General features: G+C 41.6%; 1 protein-coding gene across 1 annotated transcript in view; it reads left to right on the forward strand.

Annotated features, from left to right (window-relative positions):
* Window positions 1-15,392: 15,392 nt before the first annotated feature.
* Window positions 15,393-22,076, forward strand: part of LOC143258995 (uncharacterized) — a 78,325-nt gene continuing 71,641 nt past the window's right edge. The window contains exon 1 of the mRNA XM_076519686.1: window positions 15,393-17,485. Within this exon, the coding sequence (XP_076375801.1) occupies window positions 17,293-17,485 (193 nt within the window). The 5' untranslated portion in view covers window positions 15,393-17,292. The remainder of the gene's footprint in view (window positions 17,486-22,076) is intronic.

Genomic DNA, 22,076 nt, shown 5'->3' on the forward strand with positions numbered 1-22,076 from the left:
ATAAACAAATTAGGCACGCTTGATCCAGCCGTGGAGAAATTAACTTTAAACTGTGGTTGAACAATTCCATCACCTAGATATAAGTGATACTGCATTCACACGTGTCATTCATTGTCCTAACTCGGCCTATCCTTTGATACGAAATAGATAAAGCCATGATAAAGGTATTATTAGAATAAGATTGTTTGCATCGTGTGCAAATACTAAAGCAATAATGATAGTTAACACTGGAAACTTCATTTCTTTTCCAATATATCAATCAAACCAAACTTTACTAGAATCCACAAGATATAAAGAGGCTACAAAATCAATTACAGCAACAAATTTTTTTCCCTACCATTATTCTAATTTGATGTTAATCATCTAAATTTTAACTTCGCTCTCCCATGATCCATATACGACTAACTTATTCCGATCTTAATCGTATCATCTATCATGTAACACATTTATGTAGTCTCTTCGTCACTCATCACTAAATTGCCGATTTGTATGCAAAATAAAACTCGTCTACACTAATTGCAAGATAGTGATGCAACACAAACATCTCCTTCTCTCTCTCTCTCTCTCTCTCTCTCTCTCTCTCTCTCTCTATCTCTATCTCTCTCAAATCATTTTATCCAGTTGACAGTAATACAGCAGCGCATTTAAATGTTTCTACTGTTTTGTATTTGATCTACTCATTTTTATCACAAACGCATAAAATCCGCACTCTACTCATCACGCACTGTCTATAATGTAATATAAAATATAAACCGAATACTGTGCAGATTGCTATTTCAGTTTGTAATAAAAATTCAGTATTATGGTTAGAAAACTGAATTTTTGCGGATGACCCTAACTCGATGGCACGTGTCAGAACTCTTTTTTCACAGTAAATGCTACTAAAAGAACCGAGCAAGCTGAGTTAGAAGGAAGGCACCATCCATCAGCATGGCTCATGGTCCCGTGCCCGTTGAATCGGGCAATTCGTAGGACACGAGTGAGCAGCGTAAAGGACACGACGGACGATCTGTCTGACAGGACGATCGGGGAGCATGCCTGGGAGAGTCACGAGCCCGAAACTCGGCCGGGACACGAAAGAAGACGTTGTCACGGATCAGCCGGCGACCTCCTGGTACGACACGAGCGGGTACCGTGCTGGTGTCGGTATGTCGAGTGGGTCGAGTAACTGGATCGTGACGTTCTGGTATCGCGATGGTGGTTGGTTACTGGCGAGGATATCGGGCCCAAGTAAAACGCAGGACCTCGAAACCTCGTGGACCAACGAGAGCGTCCCGATCGAACGACAGACGTATCTTGGATCGAGCAGATCCTCGATATCTCGGCCGACCATGGCAGGGGAAGGTTAAACGAGTTAACCTCGAGGGACCGGGTCGACCTACGGCTCCGCGTCGTAAAGAATCTCGCCTCGCAGCAATGAAACGTGCGGCCACGACCGGTCACCCGGATTATTCGGGATCGCCGGCCTCTAAGGAAGTTTCTTCAGGGGTTGATCCTCCCGCGGGATGTTTCGAGGACAACTTCGAAGAGGAATCGCGGAACCGAGAAGCCTGGAGACGTCGTTACGACGAGACAGATGCCACTGCTTTGAATTTATTCGGCCGACTTTGAATAGCTCGTTTCTGACGAGGGTGTGGAGTGTCGTTCGCTGGGGTAGCTGATTGTTGGGGGAGGAAAGCTCGGCAGGAATCGGATGGCAGTTTTATGGGCCTGGTGGCGATGGGCTTGCCCTTCTTGGATTTATTAAGTGCGATCGTGATGGTGGGTGGATGGGAAATGTTACTAACTAGGGTTCAAATGAAGTTGTATGCTTCGTTTGAGGCCAGGTTACCTTGGAACGATGTTGCCAATTAGTCTGGAGGAATTTAATCTGTTGTGGTCGAGTGATGACTCTGAGCCAGCACTCAAAATTGTTAAAAGTGTGAGCGTTGTACGAGTCAACAACTTTTTTTTTATTTGCAGTTAAAATGGCTACCAGTGCTAATTTGTTAGCTGTGCAAGATTTTAAGCAAATGTGCAAAATCTCTTCAGAATTGCTGAAAAGGAATTGCATGGTACAGTAAATCCTCTCCAATTGTCCCTCAGCTTCTAAACAAAAGTGAACGATTTGGGAAGAGGTGATATGATTATTCGAGTCTTCCAGCTCGTTTTTATAATCACCGATTGTCTACAACTATAAAAACGAGCCGCATGGCTCGAATAATCGTATCTCCTCTTCCCAAATCGTTCACTTTTGTTTAGAAACTGAGGGACAATTGAAGAGGATTTACTGTACCATGCAATTCTGTACAATAAATTCTCTCCAATTTTGCTCCAGTTCGGAAACAAAAATGGACAATTTGAGAAGAGGAGATACGATTATTCCAGCCTTGCGGCTCGTTTTTATAATCACCGATTGTCTACAACTATAAAAACGAGCCGCATGGCTCGAATAATCGTATCTCCTCTTCCCAAATTGTCCATTTTTGTTTCTGAACTGGGAGAAAATTGGAGAGAATTTATTGTATATATCCTTCAGGGATTTTTCTCGAAAGAAATGTTACTTTCGAAAACATTTATCACTATATCAACAAATGTATTTGTTACAATTGCTTTTGTAATCTTCTTATGCCTTGTGAAACCTAAATTTAACGGGTAACGCGGTGCGACGTTCGCTGCGTATTTAGATGTTTAAAAACCACATAAATTTGATCTAATTGTTAAAAAAAATTATTATGATTTTTACACATTCTCTTATTTTTTCTTGTATCTATAATTATGCCAATATATTGTTATAATAAAATATTAGAAAATAAACAATATCAAAAAGGAATTTCGATAGTTTGTAAATTTCATTCATAGCAATTTCAATCATGTTGAGAATTTTTTTCTTAATTTCATTGTAACTTAGAATGAATAGTTTTCAATTTTTATTTAATATTAGCTGTCCTATTATAAATCTGCACACGCATGTTTCTTTGAAAATAGGTCGTAAGGCGAGGGGTTACGATAAAAATAAATTTTGAAGTTTAATACAAAAAATTTTCGTCGCCTGTACACACCTGGTTAAAGTGTTACGAAGTTATTCTAGAATGTTTATTTCAAACAGACCCATTAGAGTAACACAAGCAAGCATTGATCGATATTTTTTTGATTAATAGGCCTCTATAAAAATTTATTTACTCCGTTGAGCATGGAAAAAATAGTTGGCTGATCGCGAGTGTCCAATTTGTCGGATAACGAGCGCACCAATAGCGCCGGATTTTTCTATTTTACATTCGCCAAATGGAACGTCTCTTTGTATCGTTTTATTTTTAAAATCGACGCCGGCAATAACATTGCAGGAATGTTGAAAATGCGTGCATATTTATAGCACAGTATCCGGCGCTAAAGTTAATCGGCCGTGTAGGTTTAACTGGGTGAGATTAAATCGATCGGCCAGGAATTCTCATTGAAACATGCGTGCATTCCTTTCCAGCCGGGTTGACCAGCGATCGAACTTGGCCTTCTTTTCTTTGCAATTTTCACCAGTCGGGGTTACATCGCGTCGTAACTTTCCCGCATTACAACGTGCAATATTTTCGTGTCGAACGACTCGGACAGGAAACGCGTTCTCGTTGAACCCAATATGGAGATAATTTTAGATCGTTCGCTGTGCACGAAGAAGTAATTGATCGAGTTATTGCCATTTTTATACATCATCTGGCTGCAAATATTTACAAGCTATATTTATAAGTTGTAAGAAACGAATTAGGTTTAGTATTTCTCGTACTCAATTTTGTTACAAATACTGCAACTTTTTCTTTTAATAATTTTAGTAAATTCCTCTAACGTTTTTACTCTCTTGCATATACGTTACATTTTGTTTGTCATAATTGCATGAAATCCGTGCTCGTGCTGGTCACGAAAAATATAAATCCTACTTTTAATAATTTTCATAAATTCCTCTCATATTTTTGCTCTCTTCCGCCCCGCCTGAAGCTTTGCCGCAAATGCATAAAAATCGAACGACCACGCGTATTATAAAAATAACCAGACTCGTTCTGCTACATATTGAGCTGCTCCAAACACGTCGTACACGTAGATTATCACGCGGAAATGTATTTCATTTAAATGCATCCAGTTGCGCAAGTTCTGTTGCGTTTCATTAATTCCGAAGTAGTCGTTAATTCGAGACGAATGAATACGGCAAAGATTAGCCCGTTAAAACGAGCGACACCGATAAAGTTGACGGATTCTTGTGACGGGGCATGTCACACTTTCTCTCGGGCACGTTTCAACGTTTTATTGGACTTAGGTCAATTGGTTTTCCAGGTCGTGCGGCCTCTCTCAATTACGTCGCCTAGCGTAATCCAGTTAAGGAAAATAAAGTGCTCGCCGAGGTGACGAAATCCTAACAAGCTCTTCGGTTGAGCCTCTCCTCTGTCGTTCGATGAGCTCCTTAGGTTCGTTCCAAGTATCCCGGGACTTCGATCATTTCACGTGCAGCGCGATATAATCTTCGAGAATAATTGATATCCCCAGACTGGGAGTTGCATCGGTGTCTGAAGCGCCGAGGTGCACATTTGCTACTTACATCGAGTGAGTCACCTAGATTGCCATACGTAGATGATTGAAGCAGTGACATCATCGAGTACACAGCCTATTCGCATCTCGCAGACACCCGAAAATAACGAACTGTGACGGAGATGGCCTTGAAGCACTTCCATGTGCCAAAAATGGGGATTCACGCCTCACTTTGAGTGACACAATTTATTAAATTGTTCTGTCACTGTTCACGCTTCATCCGACCAATTCACGCTTGATGATCGCTCACTGCAGATTTTATGCATTTATCGAAATTAATTGAAGAATATCGATACGCTGCTTTCAGTTTATTTTTAATTTAATTTTAATTTATTTATATATACGGCTAAAAAATCATTTTTATAATAACAGAAATGTCTTGAAATGATTCAAGTCATTTGAATCAATTTGAAAAAAATTAATTTTGTTTGAAAAGCTATCAACATACTTCCCGCGGCGAGTGTATATGACCTGTTAAAACGGGTCAGTCGAACTAAATCTCGATTTATTAAAATTATTATAAATTATAATTATTATTATAAATAATCTTAATTATACTTTTAATTATTATTATTATATTAAATTAAATTATTATTATATTAATTATTATTATAAAAGAATTTTTACGTGACTCATATTTTTTGCAACTGATACAGAAAGTGTCTATCTTGCATAAAGATCTACTGTTTAGCGATTAAGCCCGTCGTCAAAATGAACGTCATATGCATTCGTCATATGATTTGGTGATGCATTGAATGGTTGATGAATTCTATGGTGTTCGCACAACTTGTTTCTTTGAAATAAAACGTCGCGCGAATTAATTTCGAGCAAATATTGCACATATATTCCATGAAACATTACAGATGTCATCATATAATTGCAGATTTAATCATCATATAAATCGATCGATACAGATCCGAGAAAGTCACATTGTAAAAGGAAATGATACGTTTTGAGTGCATCAAATCATGGTAGCCATCAAATCGCCTGAAACGACCGCCCTCAAGGGTGAAATAGTCAATAACAGGATTGCAATTGCGCTCTGTTTCCGAGGTAAAGTTGCGATAGAATTCCCAATTGGCGTAGCGCATTCTTAGCCTGTAATTGATATTTGTGCACGCTTGTGGCATGATTGGATTCGGAGTGAAAGGTTGGGAACGAAGCTCGGAATCACTGTCAGCGAGTTCGATGACACGGGCGCAGGAGGAACCACAATCTGTGGATCACGTTTTGCACGAGGTTCGAGTTCAACGAACCTTCTGGCCTGATCATCTACGGCGCCATCCTGTTTTTCGGTGTCCGTGCCATCGAGGTAGTGAAAGGTTAGCGGGGGTCGCTGGAAAGGATCTGCTTATCGTCTATCCAGTCCGATCACGGATTGCTTTCTCTCGAAGTCTGGCGATCTTCTTCCAAAAATAAGAACGTACTGTCCAATCGGCGAAAATTCGAGATTCGATTTACATATTTAGCCGTAGCGAAGTGGAATGTTCGAATTAAAATACGTTCCTTTGTTTCTCTCGTGGCATTTCCTCTTATCCAAGCGAATAATCTTGACCTTTTCAGTTCACCGACCCAGCAAACAGCTAACCTAGCAAAGTACTTACTCCACTCTCGGTTCCGATTCCAACGGCGTTTCCTTAAATATTTTCACAGAACAAATGTTAGCAGACGATTTCTCGAAATGAAAAATGGTCGGTGCCTACTTAGTCTGCGCATATACAAGCAAGGTTCAATATTTGTGTGAGATTTTTTAATCAAGACTAGGACGAACGCTGATCCTTTTCGTTTATTAAAATCATTTGACTAAGTTTTTCTGCAGGTATTTTCATTGTCCCCGGGTAAATATGGCGTCTGCGTTGTAGTTCTTCTAAAACCGTTTTAATTACAAACGGAAGAAAGAATGGCGAAGAGAAGCGGAGAAGAATGGAAGGCAGGGAAAAGAAAGGTTGTAGTTTTAGCGTAATTTCGAGATTATGCTCGTGGGAAGGTCCTGCGCTTCCTTCTGCTCGGATAAAATTGTGCGTCGCTAACGGAGCTGCCCGACCATTCAACTCCCAGTTGTTGGTTTCCTTCCTCCCGTTTCTTTTACACCAGTTTCGTCAATTGTCTACATAATTTCTGTCAATTTCCAGCAGCCGTTCTTATCATTCGCCAACATTTGACTACCTAATGAAATGTGGATGCATGGACGTCGAGACGCGCATTAGGAACCATGTAACATGCTGCTCATGGTTGCTACGCAACTAATTCGCATACTCTTCATTTATTTCCAACTTTATCTTGGAGATAACGACATTAACCGATCAAACGACTGTGTAAATAGCATTCCATCGCTTAACGAGCAGTGGTCCAGAGTACAAATGACCGGAGAAATTCTGCGCCATTTATCACGAGCACGTCGTTACAGGAACGAAGAATGCATCGATCTCGCTACCGATTCGCGCGCGATGCGATCGGTCGCGATTTGCGAATTCATATCGCACACAATGGCATTCCACGGGCAGCTTTAATATTCACGACGCGCCGGGTATACGTACGGCCTGATCCGTGGGATTTATCTTTCTCGAATCCGTTCGACCTTTATCGGCCGATCGATCGATCCTCCCGCCGCGAACACGTGCTTCAAGAGCGCGCGGCATCAGTTAACTAACGGTGGTTCGCTTTCAAACGTGCACCGTTTTCTGTGCTCGTTAAATCACCGGTCCCGATGAATCGGCTTTCCTCGGGGTGCCTTCTATCGACACGTCTGCCAACGGAACGATCTAAACACCGTCTTTTGACGCGAACAGATGTTCATCCCTCGCCGATCACGAGATCGACGCGACTTATCCGATCATACGTTCGCTTGTGTATTCTAACAGCGTGGGTTGCTCGGAACGTTTCGCATTGTTGTTCAGGCCGGATTACGGTCAGCGTAAAAGTATTCGAACAACTTTTAAAACGTCCTTAAGTTGGAAGAAGATCGCTTCTTTTATTTCGTTTTTCATTCCAAATAATTGCAATTCTTGGGAACTATTTTTTAGCCATTACCTAGTACAGTGATCTTTCTAACATCCCAACAAATGTCGATCGCTTGGCTTAATTATAAAAAAGGTATTCCTTTTTCAAATGCGTACGAATATTTTTTACACCGACTGTATATCAAATATGAATGCAAGAAGTTCGAGATTTGATACAGTATTTTCATTTGCATAAAAATCTATTAGGTGAAATTCGAAACTGTAAACACATTGGTAGAAGTTGGGAATGTTTTTGTACAACTTATTAAAATGATTAAGAGAGGGTAGACATTTTCATTTGGCTTCTATTTCTTACAATTAATTTAGACAATTTTTATTTTGCACAAAGATTCGCTGTCTAGTAATAGTTGGCACAGTTTTCGTTTGTTCGTACAGTGTATCGTGTATCATTAACGTGATTTTTAAGTCATCTCTTTGAGAGAACTTGTTACAAAAATTAAACTGAAACATTTATTTTTCTCTTCTTGATACTTTAATTTCAATCTACAGAAGTTCGAACAGAACTCATTAACCCGAGAAAGATAACCTACGTCGCAGAGGCGCCTGCGAAGACTGTTGATTTTTGTTAATTTTTCATAGAGGTCTAGTGATTTAAGTTTAAAATTACTTAAAATATAAAAAAATATAATATAAATGCATTTTATTTTTACAATAATGCCAAACCTTTAAAATGACTAGATTAACTTAAATAAATATCCATTGTTAGTATAAAATTGACGCCTTAGAAAAGCATGCGCCTCTGAAGCGTATGGTTATCTTTTACGTACGTTGTCATATGGTTATCTTTCTAGGGTTAACGAAAGTGCTAGAAACGTTACACGCCGCTAGTTGAGGATCGAGGACGTTTCTTCGAATAAAATAATAGTGGCACGATCTGATCGCAATAACCGCCGTCAAAGAGAATGAACGTGTTGTCCGTTGACTTTCATGGAATTCCTCAGACCGCGATAACGACGCCCCTGTCACCTTTAACGACACGTGAACTGCGCTAATTACGAGATCGCCTCGATTACGATTTCTAATATGATCTCAGCTTCCTCGTTGGTCGTTCTCGCAACACCCCCGAGTTGTCGACTTGTGTGTTTTACCTCTTGTCTTGGTTATTGCGTAAGATTACTATGCAAGAGTGCAACGAGTAACCTTGAGAAGCCTCAGGCGAGCTGCCTACGCCTTGACGTCGTTGCTCGGGACATTCTCCGGGTACTCTCTTGATATAATAAAGCGTGCTCGGTGCTTGCGCCGATTTTAATAAGAAATCAATAGTTTTCAGCGCGAACATGACCGTCGCACTCGGAGACGTCGAACAAAAGGTTCTCTGCGTGCGAACATTCACTATACTTGCGTTTATCTTGCGGCCTGTAAGAGATATTTCAACGGAAAACCGACCGCGATTGGGAAGATTCGAATCAAAATACAATTTTAATGGTTTGTTAAAAGGATCGACGTACGAGCTTTGTTATTTGTTTCTTGATATCTTAGCAGATGGTGATCAGATTGCTGATGTTCTTCAAACATAGTAGGTGACCCGTCGAATGGGAACCTAGATTCCTAGATTGTGACCCCGAATCCATTTGTTCTATTCGCAAGTTCTATGATAATTTGTATGGTTTTAAATAAATTCACCAATTTTTCACCAATTTTATAGAGTGTGCATGTAACCCTTGGATGACAGATGCTTAACCCTTTGCAGTCGGAGCCATTTTAACTCGAAATTTAAAATAGTTTCTCTGACCTATAGTGTTTCCGTCTTATACGAAATAGAATTTTGCAGCTCGTGCAACAATTACGCGATTAAGAGTTTCATAAATATAAAGTAAATTTGATAACGTTAACATTATTTTCAAACGTGACATAACAATTTTTAGTGGCGCCTTAGAGTCGTCACTCGTCTGCAAAGGGTTAAATATCACTGAAACAAGCGCTTAAAAAGTACATTCAAGAAATATGAATAAATAAATGTTTCAACGAACCAAGTTGTTGCCACCTGTTCAGTGCTCGAAACACTTCTGTTTCTGATATCTAATTCTCTCAACAGACTCGTTCTTTGTAACAAAACCGAGTAGCTGCAATTCGAGACAGTAGAAAGCTCAAAGGAGGACTAAAATTACTGGAAAAAGATGCAGATTTCTAATTGGCTCTTGTTTCCTGCAAAAGATCCGCGATCTAATCGAAGATCTTGACACGCCATATATTTGAACGAAATTCTGGGAATTAGGCGAACGTTAGAGAAACTTGGACATTCCGTCGGCGCGAATGTTAAACATCGATTCCACAGACCGTTCATTGTTAACACCGAAGGAGCCGCGGCTATTGGCGTCGTTGTACGCCGCAGTATTATCGTAACGAATCGTAAGGATCTTTTGTCGTGGTTTCTAAAGTGATTCGTAGGTAGGAGAAGACAGGCAACCAGACCTACATTTCTATATTTGAATATCTGCCGGTAACACAAAAGTAGTCTAACTTTTTCTTTGCGCCGTAGGAGCGAATGAATGCGAAACGAGTGCGCGAGCGCGTGGAAACTTCTATGGTCTTGCGACAGGGGGGAAAGTTAGAACGGATTCCGGAGTTGGCCGGAATCAATCGTCTCGTTGCGGACATGCACATGGAAATTGTTGTGACGCCGTTTCCGCGAGGCATGTAATTACTCTTAACCTTTCGGATTCGATCAATTACGATTTCCGTGGGAAAATACAGCGTATCGAAAAATCATTGATGCTAAAATGGTACAGCCGTTATTGCACACGGTGCTTTTCTCGTTTGTCAATGTTTTTAGCTTCTTCATTTGCTGAAACGTGATCTGCTAATTGCTGCGTGTATTATGTTTCTTGGGCAATCCGAAGGGCGGGGACAGTTTAAGGCCGATCAGTGGTACGGACAAAATGTGTCGGCGTGAACACTCCCACAATCACTATATTAGCATGATAAAGAGTTTACTAACGGACAGCTTTTTAAATAGCAGACCGGAATACAATGTGGAACATTTTCTGGCAGAGAAGTAATTCAATAGTAATATCATTTAATGCAATTCTGTGTACTGGTATCTAACTGGTTCTAACTTTGGAGATTCATTCTTGTAGGAGTCTAAAGAATTTATGACAAAATTAGAGGAAAACAGTGATACCTTACTTAACCTTTTAGGCACCACGCGCCACTATAGTGGCTTTCGCGGATGTCATCTTTCAGAACGACACGCCACTATAGTGGCTTTCGCGGATGTCATCTGTCTGGACGACGCGCTACTATAGTGGCTTGCACTAGTAGCTCACTCGCTCATCGTTTGAATCAAATAATCGTCTTCATATGCATTGTTTCACACTTCTTTTGTCTTCACATCGATTTACAACAGTCTACAGGGTGTCCCAAAAATGTCTCGCAATCCGGAAATGGCGGGTTCCTCGGATCATTTGAAGCAACTTCTTCCTTTAGAAAATTTTTCTTCGAGGCACCGTTAACGAGTTACTAACGAAAAACAGTGACCAATAAGAATCGAGCACGGCTGACGCGAGGCGGCTCAGTCAACCAGCGCGCGAAGCCCAGTTCCGCTCATTGGCTCGATCGCCTCGCGCCAACTGAGCTCGCCTCTCATTGGTCACTGTTTTTCGTTAATAACTCGTTAACGGTGCCTCGGAGAAAATTTTTGTAAAGGAAAAAGTTGCTTCAAATGGCCTGAGGAACCCGCCACTATCGGATTGCGAGACATACATACTCTCTCTGTATATACAGTATCAGACTCTGTACAGTACACATCAGACTCTACCTCCAGAGAAATAGCCTCGCGCAGAATTCAGCCGTACCTAAAAGGTTAATCCGATATATTATATTCAACATACTTAAAAAGTAGCAACAGATTTGTATTTCAACCTTACTTCTATGATCGATGAACGCGATTTTTATTTTATCTGATAATATGGTTACTAACAATGACTTTTATCATTCTGGTTCAACTTTACTTTACCATTTTGGTTTTTTTGCAAAGTAACTTTTACATTGTTACTGATATCTAAACGAAAACTTAAGGAAACGTCATATTTGTACATTCTCATATCCTACTATTTCTAATGTACAAATATGTAAATACGATGTTTCGTTAAGTATTTGCCTAAATACCACTAAAAATGTAAAAGTTACTTAGAGTCTATAATTATTCACACCGCTGTACCACCATATTATAACATTTGGTCAATTCGCGAGCACGTTTGCTCGTGTGCAACCGATTGATCGCGAAATAACGGCATTCGTTTAATGTCCCTTTATGTGACGACAAGTTGATTGGTTCTGATTATTGTTGTTGCCAGGGGAACCATAATCCCAGTAGTATTCGATGACAGATTCTAACCGTGCGCGTGAATGGTCTATATTATTAGTTCAATTGTCGGGAATCCGCTAAGTACAATCCGTGTGAGCGAATCGCGTCACGCGGATTTGCCAACGGGGAATACATTAATTAGTTTATTAGCCGTGATAACGTTGGCTCGTGTAAATCCACGTGGAGCATTCTTAATTGAATTTCTTTCAGTCGATCGCTAATTATAAAGGCTCCGATACCGGCGAGCATCGAAAGCATTTGCACGAGGAATTCATTAAAATTATAATGAATTTCTGTTCCCTGTTATTTCGATGGTATTTTACGGCGTTGACAAAAGAGTCCGTTTGCATATCTTCGCAAACGTTATTTGAATAACTCTGGGTTTTCTTCTTTGAAATTCATCTCGCGTGGGCAGCTAGTTGTTTAAAATGAAAATTGTACGAGGAACGAATTAATAAATCATGCGGTAAATTGCAGGAAGCGAATATTTCTTAAACTATGCAATTAAGAGCGATCGCTTACCGAACTTTTTTTCATTCTGGTCTATGTAATTACAATTAAATCGGAACAGAAATTCATCGGTGCACGTACAAGGGGAGAAAGAGCATCGAGATTACACTCGGTACATTAAGCGACTCACGGCCTTGATATTAATTACGCCGATACGTATTTCGCTCACGTTGGTCTCCCCAATTGTTGACATTGCGGGCGCGTACCATTGCATTTCCTTTTTATTGTGTGCAAAAAGCCACGAGCAAACGTTACACTTCCGTAATTGCACGGTTCTGCGTCATGCCTCTTTTTTTCTTCGCAAATATGTGTTTAAATTGTCACTTTATGCGTCTTACGCAACGCGAGAATCTGCTCACGTGAAGATACTTTACCTCTCTTCGATTAAATGATGTTGACAATCTTTTGAACGGAATATAAAACTATTTATTGCATGTCTTCATTTAAACAGTTAGTTGCATCAATCTCTTTAAAAAGTGTGTAAGTTACTGTAATTATATTGCATATGTTTGATTATCATCAGATCTTGTTTAAATGCGATACTTTTAAAAAATACATATAATTTAATAAAGAATTTCAAAGTACACAGGGTGTTCGGAAAATTGTGGTACATCCGGCAAGGGGATGATTCTACATGCAAAAATAAGTCGGGAAAGAAGAATAGCATTTTTTCATTTCAAACTTCGTTCTCGAGAAAACTGAGTTGAAAGATGCGTTAAATTCGCGTGGCTTGTACTATGACGAGAAGTAGAATTGATATATCATGACCAGACACGCCAGTTGATTTCTTTTCAATAGTATTACTTTTTCAACTTAATTTTTCTCAAATGAAAAAACGTTATTCCTTTTTCTCGACTTATTTTTGCATGTAGAATGCACCCCCTTGCCGGTTGTACCGCGATTTTCCGAACACCTTGTATATTCTTCTTAACTAGTTGGCTGCTTTTGATCAACTCGTTATGAAGAAATGGCAACATTTTGTGTTAGGGCGAGCATACTCGTCAAGAATAGCTAACTTATGAAGGAGAAGGTTAACAAATTTTTTAATTACTGGTAAACGAAAATTGGACTGATAAAATGGTAATCTCCGTCGAGATTTAAAAGCTGTATATTATCAGACTGCATCAGCAGACGACTGACCAGTAAACAGATTTACCGGTGACGACGGTTTTAGTGGTCGGTAAAATCCTCGAGGTGTTGTTACGTGCACAGCTCGACATTTCCGTCTCGTCTTTTCTCATCACGCGTTTGTCTTCTTTTCGCCCGCGAAAGACAATATAAATTCGCCGCGGCAAGCCTTTTATTATCTTTCAAACCGCATATTAAGCGCTGACGTCAGGAGACCTTTTTGCGTTAGCTGACGCTCGTCGCAATGTAAATATTCCGGTACCGAATGTTCAAGATGTGGAACGTTTGCTCCATTCTAAATCGACCGTTTCCAGTTCACACTCTATTTACATTCACCGCGATGTTCATTAAAAGTGTACCGGGCCGGGCAGACGGCGAACAAAACACATGTCTCGATTTAGATAAGACACGTGGATCAGGTTTGTCTTTTTGTCGAATCATGGGTTTATGCTGTCACAGATGCTGACAATTCAAGCCCGGCACAGCAGTGTTGGAAGACTCATTTGGTCGAATATTAATGATGTTAGAAAAATATAGTGTGAAGAGAAATAGGTTTTAAAAAAGAATATTAATTAAGAGATAGGTGCTTTGATTGTTATACACAAATTTTAAGTTTCGTGGAAAAGCATTGGAATATTTTTTAACACTTCAAAGAATGAAGACGATGACCAAGCTTCTTTAACACTACATTTACGGAGCACAAAAAACAGCTGTTTTATATTAGTTTATAATAGTAACAATAGAACATTTATTCTGATTTTTAACAAATGTTATTTGCCGCAAGTAATACATATATCGAATAAATAACTCATAAATGTATCTTTACGATATGAATAATCGTAAATTAAAAAATTAATGACCCGTCATTTTGACGGGTTCCATAAATGTAGCGTCAAATAAAAATTAAAGCAAACACGCCGATAGCTCTATGGTAGTGTTGCATTCACAGATAATAGACAAAAGTCGGCTTCAGATGAAAGTGTTTTCACTTACTCTATATTCAATATTTATTTTTACTCTATTGGTACAAGTAAATAATTATCGGCAGGTATTTGAATAGTACCGCAACTGCAATAGTTCAATGAAGAATTGAAAAATTCAAACAGTTCAAGATTGAACGATAATACCCAAATCAATTTTTAAAATTTGTTCAAACACTTGAATATGGTTAAAACTTGCTCGAAAATTCCCAAACGTTTCACAACAGCAAGCAAATTGGATTTATTTAAACTTCGTACGATTTTTATTATATTATATGCTCGTATAAAGAGCTTCATCAAAATTTTCTCCTAGAAACATTTTCATAATATTTAGAATTGTGAAAGAAGAAATCAGAAACTAATAATTTCAAATGGATTTGTATTCCGGTGTGAACCCTTTGCACCCGAAGTCGTTATAACTTAAAATCGAAAATAGTTTTTCTGACCAGTAACACGTTTAACAGTTTCGAACATGATATAACAATTGTTCGCCGTGCCCCAGAGTCATCAATCGAGTGCAAAGGGTTAAACAATCCCTAACCGTTCGTCGCGGCTCCGAGTCAAGTATATTGAAAAGCTCGTCTGAAATTCAAAGTTCGGGTAACAGACACTAGGCTTCCCGCATAACCAGCCCGGCAATAAAAACGTAAGGTTGCATGGCGCTTCCAAGAATGCAATTGTAACGGGTGTACGTCGTACGAAAGTCATACGACGGCCGATGCAAATCCGAGCGTGGATCGGTAGAGGGAGTAGTCGCGCGAAGAAGATGGCAGTGGGAGAAAGATCGTGAGCGCGAGAGAGAGGGGTAGTGGACTGGTATTGGCCTGTGGCATTAGCGAGAGAGAGAAGGAGAGAGAGGGAGAAGCCGCGGCCTAGGAGGAGCGTTCGAGTCGGGCCGTCGGTGCCGGTCGCCTCAGTATGCCGCGCAGCGCGCAGGCTCGCGTACGCGTATTGTTTCTTTCTGTTCTCGTCTCGTTTGCGCGGCCTTTGCCGCCCGTTTTCCGTCTCCGTCTCGCTCACGATCACCTACGTACGTAGCGCGGCTGGAATACGCAAGTACAAACATCTCGCGGCTCGCCGTTTGCGGGTTTACGCGTCCACCCCCGCGCCCCGCCGTACTTGCGTCCATCTAAAAGCGGAGGAATCGTGGAAATTCAGGTGTCGTTCAGGTGTGCTCACGAGCGTACAGAGTGCCGCTGGCCAGCTAGAATTCGATTGGCAGAACCTGTTAAAGAACGCGAGTGCATGCAGCGGGGCTCGTTGACACAGTGACACGGAGCGTAGATCGTTAGTACGCGAGCGAGTGCGCCGGCCAACGAGTTGGCGAAAGAGCGGGAAAGGGTTTTTCAAACTGGGATCGACGGAAAAGGGACACAGGGATATCCGGTGGAACCGATGCGGACACGGACCAGGAGGACGCGGTCACTCGCGGCTTGGCGGCAGCGGAACGATTACGAAACGCGTGGAAGGAGACGTGGCACGAAATGAAGTGAACGTGGTATCCCCGCTCTCCCGGGATCGATAAGTTAGCGCCTTGGTAAATATCAAGTCGGTTCGTATGTCCAGCGCGCACGAACCTAACCTAGCGGACTGCTACGGTGCACTGGCGAACACGATCGATCGTGTCTCGTGTCCCAGCATTTCAACGTTCCCCGACGAGGATGCCGTTGTGCCGTCGTGACAGCGATGTCTCTCGCTGCTGATCAGTGGAACGTGGAACGCCGAGACATCTCGGGAAGCCTCGTAGCCGATTCAGGAAGTAGCGTTACCCCCGTCCTGCGCCATCTTTGATCGTCCAGCGATGACAGGTGGTGGACGTGATTGTTGATCCGAGGTACCGCGGGCGGTTCGATCGCGAGCCGCAACGACGATCGAACACGCTCGATCGACGCATCGATATCGAGGGGAGGAGGTGGAGGTGGTGGAGGCGGAGGGATCGTTCTGGCACCATTCCACGAAGGTTCGCACACCCGGAAGGATCAGCAGGATCTCGGTAACGAGGGGACAGAAAATTGCGGGCGTCGGATGGAGCATCGGACGAGAGAGAATACGAGGCGCTTTTATTTTTAGCCGACGCCGGTTCGCGCATCGCAAAAACCGGTTCCCCGAGTGCCGGGCCGTGCCACGAGGTAGCGAGGCGCGTATACAAGAAGAGAGGCGAGAAGGGTTTTAGGTGAAAAGGGAGGAAGCGAGAGGAACGGACGCGCACACGCACGCTATATAGAAAGGTGGAGTAGTACCGTCGTCGCGTCGGTGTGTCCTGCTCGCTTCGCGCGGTCACCCGTCGGCGAAAGAAAGAAAGAGTGACACCGAACGTGGAATTCGCCTAAGCCGATACACCTCTACGCCCGCCCGTACCCCTCCACTACTTTCTCTCCCACCGGTGTCGAGGTATCGATTGCGTGCATGCACGCGGGGCTCTATCCCGTGCACCGAGCGGTACGTGACATCGGTGAGTGTGTGAGATTCGATCATCGAGTGGCGCGGTTCGACGTTGTCGTCTCCGCGTATGCGATGCACCGGGCGGATGCAATTAGTCGGCCTTGATCATCGCGTTTGAGCATACGGCCGGTCGTGTTCGGTGGTAATCGCGGGACCGAATGTTTCGCGCGGTTCCATTGTGAGACCGAAGTGAGCGCGCGCGGCGGTGAACGAGATACGGGAACAAAGGGAACCGAGCGGGAGAGGGAGAGAGAAAGAGAGAAATAAACGATTCGCCGCTAGGAATCGGCAAGGGAGAGGTTAGAGACGAGATTGTTGCGCAGTGGAACGAGATCGTCGAGACACGGGAACGGAATGAAGAATGGCAACCGATTCGAGCAACCGTCAAGACGTAAGGGCGGTCGCCACGACGACTACCGATCCGCAGCGAAGCGAAAAGCGCGCCGTCGCGGCGCGAGGCGCCGCCGGTGCTCTGGCCCTCAGTGTTCTGGCCGTGGTCCTCCAATCGGCGGCCACGGCGACCCCCACCTGGGGATACTTCACCAATCCTGACGGTGAGTCATGCTTTTGAAATTTCTCTGCGGAATCGCGCCAGTCGATGCCAGATCCCGTTCGAAACTGTCCATTTTCATCGCAATTGATTATTGATACTTTAATTACGTTTATTGTTATTGACACTTTAATTACGTATTATTGTTATCGATTATCGATACTTCAATTACCATCAATTCTCGATTATTGATTATTTCATTGCTATCGATTCTTATTTGTCGATACTCTCGTTACGATCGCTTCTCAATTACCATAATAAGAATAATGTAATTATCGAGAGTGATTGCTAGAAATAATCTAGTGAAATTGTGCAAACTTAAATGCGCGCTCGTTTCCTTCATTCCTTACGTCGCGTCGATGCGGACCGACATCGTCATCCGTTGCTGGATCATCGATCGCGCACGCTCTCTACTTTCTAGTCGATGATTTCGAATCAGCTCGAGCTCGTGATAATGATGCCATCGAACGAGTTCTTTAGCTTGTAAATGATTTCTGCTGACATTTTAGATTTTGGAACACAGCGTGAAAAATGTTGTAAACTTTTAAAAATATAACGCAATTTTTGTCGATCAAAATCACTTTGTTCAAACGTAAAAGCATTATAGTTAATTGATTAGTGACTAACGAGGTTTCTATTCTACTGGGTCTTCAAACGGGTCAAATGCATAAACATAGACGTCGCGTTCTCAAGGTCTTTCCTTTTCCATTCGAACGTCCCCCGAGATTAAGATATTCTCGCAAGTTTTATTCCAGAGAGACGAGTTCGAAGAAAATGTAATTTTACATGACTTATACATTAAAGCGCAATAATTACATTCATTATCAAATTCGCCACGCTTTAAATCACATGAAAACCATCGTGGCGATTTTACGAGTATTTCGAGAATCCGAGTGTTAAACAGACTAATTGACGATAAACAGTGTACTGGCGACGTTGGTTTTCCTCTGAATGATTTATCTACATATACCCTCCGACGACCTCGAAATACTCGGACGCGCGTCCAAAGAAGCTACGACCGTGGCTTTCGTTTCCCAAAGACATATTTCCTCCATTCAAAGTTTGGTCAAGGCCGCTCTAAGACTCCTATTTAAAATCATCTGGATTACAGTCCCCGAAGATTCGTGTGGTCTGTAAGCGATCTTCACGCGAGCAACAGTCATTATTGCATTTAACACCGCACACCAACAATTTCTAAGGCAGGATCGGTCGAACAAGAAATACACTTTCAAACGGGAGAGCGCGTAATTACAGTCTCTCACGTTTTAAATTTCGTTCGAACTATCCACTCCGTTCCCGGTCCCGCGTTTTCGCATGCTAATTATTAGTTCCTCTCCATTAATTTCTCGGAAGCTTCTTGAGAACTCGTCCCGAGCTCGTCGCGTATCGTTTTCCTCCTTTTTCTGACGTACATGCTCGCAAACAAGATTAGCAACCATAAACGACCGTCGCGAAGCGAACCGACGCGACTCAACCGGATTATCTCCGTGGTACCGATTGCATAGTTTACGCGGAAGTGCAGCGTAACTTAATAGAGGCTCGATAATATCGCGTAAAAGACCGGTGCCCGAGACAAGTAGCGTGTGCAGTAATCGCTGGTTCGCCAGGAATACGCTTCTCCACGGTATTTAAATCGAAACCCTTCTATACATCTGCTCCTCATTTAACTGTTACAAGGACACGCACACCAGTGGCCGTGTATAGGCTGTCCTTTGTGCGCGAATTAAAAGTTGTTACACGCGGCGCGAGCACTTTAGGCGGCGAACTTATTGTTACTTAATCGTTGCACGTTTGGTCCGCAGATTGTTGCATAACAATCCGGCTCGCTCTGTTTCCAGATCAGAATACAATGGGGATCGACCATCGGGAACGGTCCGGTCAACTAGATCTCTCGTGTCGATCGTTTGCGATAAACATTGCGTCACTCTAAATCCACCGCTGTTTATTTTATCGAATCTTCGATATATCTTAACGTTTAATCGCCTTATTCCTAGCCTTTAGCATGTATTGGCTGTTAGTCTAACAATTCTTTTAAAATTTTACTTCTTTGTCTTATGTAACATAGGGGTTTCCCGTTGAAATAAGCAAATTATAAATAAATAACGTGGCAAGAATATTCGAATTTGTTCACAGGTAATTTACTATGAACTGCAGTAGCGAATGCGATAAGAGTTTCTTCGATTCTCCCAGCTTTTCATCATTTGTAATTCAACCTTTAATTGCTGCAGTAGATTCTGGTGAACAGAGTAAACTTTTCATATTGTCTTCGAAAATCAAAATTGTTGTAAAAAGCATCGTTGCAATTCTATTGGTAAGAAATAGACTGCAGATGTTCATACAACGTTGCTTTTTATACACGGTAGGCCAGAATTCGTAGTATCACCGAGCACGAGTAACGTCGAGCAGAAAATCGACTTTAATATTTGTTCATCTTTGTATAGGATTTACAACCATTGACAATGATGGAAACATTCCGTTTACTGCATAATTAATGTTTGTAAACACTATCTCGGGCGGAGGCTAGACGACAATTAAATCCTTTAAAAAAATGAACAAACTATAAAGTCGATTTTCTCGAAAACGGAGCCCCGGATAAAAAAGTGTTATATCAAATTTTTGTCTTATTTTTTTCACGTAGATTCACCCCCTGCTCGGATGTACTACGAATTCCAGACCACCCTGTATATTCGTACGCTTTATCTAAGAATCTATACGCAAGATGTTCAGCCTGGTAGTAAAGATAGTCTAATCATGATTAAAAGTTTTATCACGGTTTCCCACAAATTCTGCAAGACTTTCAAAAAAGCTTACTTCAAAAGAAATAAACAGCATCATGTACCATTAAACTCTGAATTTTATTGCTGTTTAACCATCTTTACCAGCTGTGCATGCGTTTATATGCAAGTTTTGCAGCCTAGTAATAAAGATTATTAAACTAGCTTAACAGTTACCACAAGAACCATCTAAATAGCTAAGAAGAAATCTTTCAGTCACAAATTTAGTTTGAACGACAACTATTAGCGTCGTCGACGGAAGAAGTACGCAGGCACATCGTAAAATAGACAGCGATTGTCAGAAGCAGTCGAGTAAATCTGGCATCGAGTAGAATTTCGCTCGGCCAAATGGAGTTCCTGCGTACATCGATATCTATCCACGCATCGGCGCTCTTCCCACCGTTGTTTTCTTCATTCATATCGGATCTCATGGATCTAGAAAGGACAGTTTGTTGCACCCACCGGTCTCCACGAGAGACCAGAGTGACCTAATTCAACGCACGGTTCCCCGTGTATCGAGTCAATTAATTCCAGCAGGTCGTTTTTACAACTACAACAAGCTGCCCCGCCTTTCGTCACCCAGCTCCCTTCGACCTGTTTCCCCTTTAGATAACGACACACAGGTTGCCCACTAGCAGAGGCCCGATCCGGCCTTTATCCACGATTGCCGCGGTCTTTTCTCTTCTCTTCTATGTCTCGAATCGAACCGCGAGACACGGTTACCGTTTTTACCTCGGCTAATGGACGGAAATTCTAGCTGCGCTAGCTGGTCCGCAATTAGCGGTACAACCGACGAGCAGATGATTCCGACGCGCGAACCTAAGTCCGGTTTCCGGAAAAATCGGATCTAAGACCTTATCGCGTTTTTCGTTTATTACTGTATCTTAATGCGAATTGCTCTTCGTTTTTCCCAATTATCGTAATGAAGAGATGTGCTCTAGTAGGTTGTTTTCCAATCGAGGATTGCTATCAAATAACTGTGAATCGCGGTTGTTAAGCGTATTTTTGTTAAACGTTCACTGCAGAAGCATTATTCCGAGAAGTTAGTAAGGTTCTCTTTTTTCTTTTTGTTTTTGTTTTTCTAGGAATTAATGATGCACCGTATTTGAACATTTCGAATGCCTTCAATTTGGAAAGAAATTCTTGACGCGCATATCTGTCAACATATTAAACGCTAAACTATTGGGTTGGCAACTAAGTAATTGCCGATTTGTTCAATGAAATAAAAAATTTTTTTTTACTTGGAATGAAGTTTAATCTGTAATGTATTTTCCATTTTGTTCGATGACCTTTTGCCATCTCTCTGTCAACTTGAAAATTCCACGCTCGTAGAAAGTCTGATCCTTTTCGGCCAAAAACTGAGTTAAGTGAGATTTTATAGCGTCATCATCATTAAAAGTTTTACCACGAAGGGAGTTGTCCAGGGATCGAAATAAGTGGTAATCCGATGGCGCGAGATCAGGGCTATATGGTGGGTGTAACATCAATTCCCAACCAATATCCATCAATTTTTGCCGAGTGGACAAAGACGTGTGCGGCCTAGCATTGTCCTGGTGGAAAATGACACCTTTACGATTGACCAATTCTGGTCGCTTTTCCTTGACCGCTGCATTCAATTTGTCCAGTTGCTAACATTCACGGATAATAATAATAATAATAATAATAATAATAATAATAATAATAATAATAATAATTCTATTATATAACATTTACGAATATCATAAAAATGGGAGTGAGAGACATCTATAACTGAAATCGGCAATTACTTAGTTGCCAACCCAATACATTGAACAATTCCATGAAGTGAAAATAATTTAGTTA

Source organism: Megalopta genalis, chromosome 3, assembly GCF_051020955.1.
Source record: "Megalopta genalis isolate 19385.01 chromosome 3, iyMegGena1_principal, whole genome shotgun sequence".
In the NCBI taxonomy this organism is placed as follows: Eukaryota; Metazoa; Arthropoda; class Insecta; order Hymenoptera; family Halictidae; genus Megalopta; species Megalopta genalis.